Source organism: Olea europaea, unplaced genomic scaffold (genome assembly GCF_002742605.1).
Source record: "Olea europaea var. sylvestris unplaced genomic scaffold, O_europaea_v1 scaffold4366, whole genome shotgun sequence".
Taxonomy (NCBI): domain Eukaryota; kingdom Viridiplantae; phylum Streptophyta; class Magnoliopsida; order Lamiales; family Oleaceae; genus Olea; species Olea europaea.
The window spans coordinates 1-2,787 of record NW_019262672.1 but is presented as its reverse complement, the minus strand read 5'-3'; the positions used below and the strand labels follow the sequence as shown (position 1 = coordinate 2,787).

Genomic DNA, 2,787 nt, shown 5'->3' with positions numbered 1-2,787 from the left:
GAGAGAGAGAGAGAGAGAGGAAAATGATTATCTAAATATCAGAACACAGCAGCACAAATTCTGATACGGTAAGTTAAAAGAAAATAGGCAATAAAATCCAGCAAACTACATATCACGCGTCCGTCATGCTTAAGAGGTATCAAAATTTCTAGACGAACTAATTTCACCAGCAAACTAAGACCTTGGCTTTTCTTTTTTCTCCTTGAACAGGGCAAGGAGAGAGACACCAGATACTTTCACCACCTTGAATCTAACACCGGGAATATCTCCGACAGCATGTCCCTTACGTCCAAATCCAGCAATCAAAACTTCATCCTGTTGCAAAAGGTAATAAACACAATGTAAAACAGCAGATAAAGAATCACAAGCAATATAATTAATGATCACTCACGTTTTCTTCGATGTAGTTTAAACAACCATCATTGGGAACAAAAGCAGCAATCTTCTTGCCATTCTTAATGAGTTGAACCCTAGCACATTTACGAATAGCAGAGTTTGGCTGTTTTGCTTCGATGCCTCTGTCAATGAGACGAGATATGTTCGTCGTAAAAAGATCGGTTCCATACATGAAGAAATCAAGAAAGACAGTGATGAAAACAAAATAAAACAAAGGTTTATTCTAACATTTTCTCAAGGACGATGCCTTTTGCGTGCGATGACCCAGCAAAAGGTTTCTTCCATTCGTTCCCAAGATGGGATTTCTTATACGCCTTGTCAGCCCACCTTTGTCTTCTGCGGTGGGACTTCAGCTTGCGACCAGCTCCCATACCCCGTGTCTTCCTGTATGATAATATCTAGTTTATTAACCCACACAAGAACAAACTTAGGTACTTCACTGGTTACTTGGGGGGGCTCAAAATGGACAAATTTATTGAATTACTTGGGAAGTGACCACATGGTTTGCTAACTGAATTACCCTTAAAATGTTTCATGTACCCTTAGCTTCGGAACTGTTGCAGGATTGGTTTTGTATATTTCTGAAGGGAACAAATAATCCAGCTATAGATATAGCTCTTCTGATGGAGGGTGCCACAATGCATACAGTTCCAACATAATCAATGCTATGAAATTTCATTAGTCTATTTTTTGTTCCAAGGTTCAAAGCATTTAGTTTCATCCTCGTTAAGCCCCACTAGAATTACACAAGGATACATATCATACAAAATTTAGGTCATTTGAAGAACTAAGCCCTTGTTTGGTAATGATTTAAATTCAGATTTTAATCTAAATCAAAGTTAACAATCAATTTTATCAACACATTTCATAAACTTTCATCAAAATCTACTAAAAATCTGATTTTAATCCCTACCAAACAAGGGCTAAAATCATCAACCGGGATTCACATTACCAATTGCACATATTTTGGGGCGAATTGACAATTTCTAGAATCATCAACATTTGTAATCACTACATTCTAATTACAGCAAACAATCGTACCATAACATGTTAACTGATGTAAACAAAATTTATTGTTGATTTGTTCTTAGACCTCTTTCAATTAACTGACTGATATTCTTCCATAAAAAAATATACAATTAAAGCACTCAGCATTCTAGATCCCATTGTTGCACCGCAATTGAATAAAGCACCAATAAAAATTAAAAACGATTATTCATAGCCGAGAGTCAATTAAACCAAAATACAATCTAAAGCAACTGAAAATCTTTCCAATAAAATCCATATTTTTTCAAAATTATGTATATTGTTATGTACAACATTCAGTGGACATACCCCATGATTGCAGATTGAAGTGAACAAAATTCTAGCCTAGGGTTTGAGGGATTGGAGGAGAGTGGGAGGAGCCGCCAAGTTTGTGTAAAGCCCTAATTGAAGATCAAGAAATCCTATCTATGAGCTCTGCCCGTAAATTTTATCGCTTACTGGATTTGGGCCTGTTTTATTGGGCTTCTCAATCCTTGGGCCCGTCAGGTGACTGTTAATTTTTTAACTGGATTGTGTGAGAAAGGCTCAATTCCACATCGAAATTTGCTATTTGTACACTGATTTTTTATACCTTAGCTGACATTTACATTGTTGTTAAGTGTCAATTGAATGAAAAAACTGTTTAAAATTTAAACTGTCTAATATGATAATGACACGTGACAAATTATAAAATATAGTGTATATGTAGCAAGGTTCATTCAACACCCCATCTTGTTAAATGGTTTAAAATTTGTGGCAATTACACTGAGGGAATTTGAAAATCAAAATTCGAAAATCAGAAATAAAGTTAATTTAACCAAAAATTAGGTGACAATTTCATATTTTAATATTATTAATTATATTACAAATTAATTTACCCCATTCAAACTATAAATCATTCACTCTCCTATCTTCCTCACCTGTCTCTCTATCCTCTCTCTCACAGACCATGCTATCAGAGGCCCACTCTCTACTCACTTCGCTGCAAGCAGAGTTCTTCGCCGTTCCATATACCCGTTATCTCCTCCATCTTTCCTTAATGGAAGTCATCAGTATTTTCTCCTTTTTCCAACACATGATCCATCATATCTAGAATCAATGACTCCAATAGCATCATTCTCCTTTCATCTCCTCCTATTCTTTTTATCGCATACTGTTGCCTGGTGACGAGGGGTGCCCATTGCCGTTGCTTCTAACATGACATTGGTTAATCCACAACGGTGCAGATGTGTTGTTTCCGTTTCTTTTTTCTTTTTTCCTTTTCTTTTTTAAAATTTTTGAGTTGATTTCTCGAATGGTTATGATGATTTGTGCGGTTGTTGTGTTGTGTTGTGTAGCGATGGTGGGACAGTGATGGTTGGTAAT

At 36.1% G+C, this 2,787-nt stretch overlaps 1 protein-coding gene across 1 annotated transcript; it reads right to left on the bottom strand.

Annotated features, from left to right (window-relative positions):
* Positions 1-6: 6 nt before the first annotated feature.
* LOC111387887 (40S ribosomal protein S23) lies at positions 7-1,873 on the bottom strand. Its single transcript, XM_023012481.1, has 4 exons — positions 1,732-1,873; positions 625-780; positions 392-518; positions 7-315 (listed from the first exon to the last, which is right to left on the bottom strand). The coding sequence occupies exons 1-4, from the start codon at positions 1,734-1,736 to the stop codon at positions 175-177; spliced, it is 429 nt and encodes a 142-aa protein (XP_022868249.1). The 5' UTR covers positions 1,737-1,873; the 3' UTR covers positions 7-174.
* Positions 1,874-2,787: the final 914 nt, after the last annotated feature.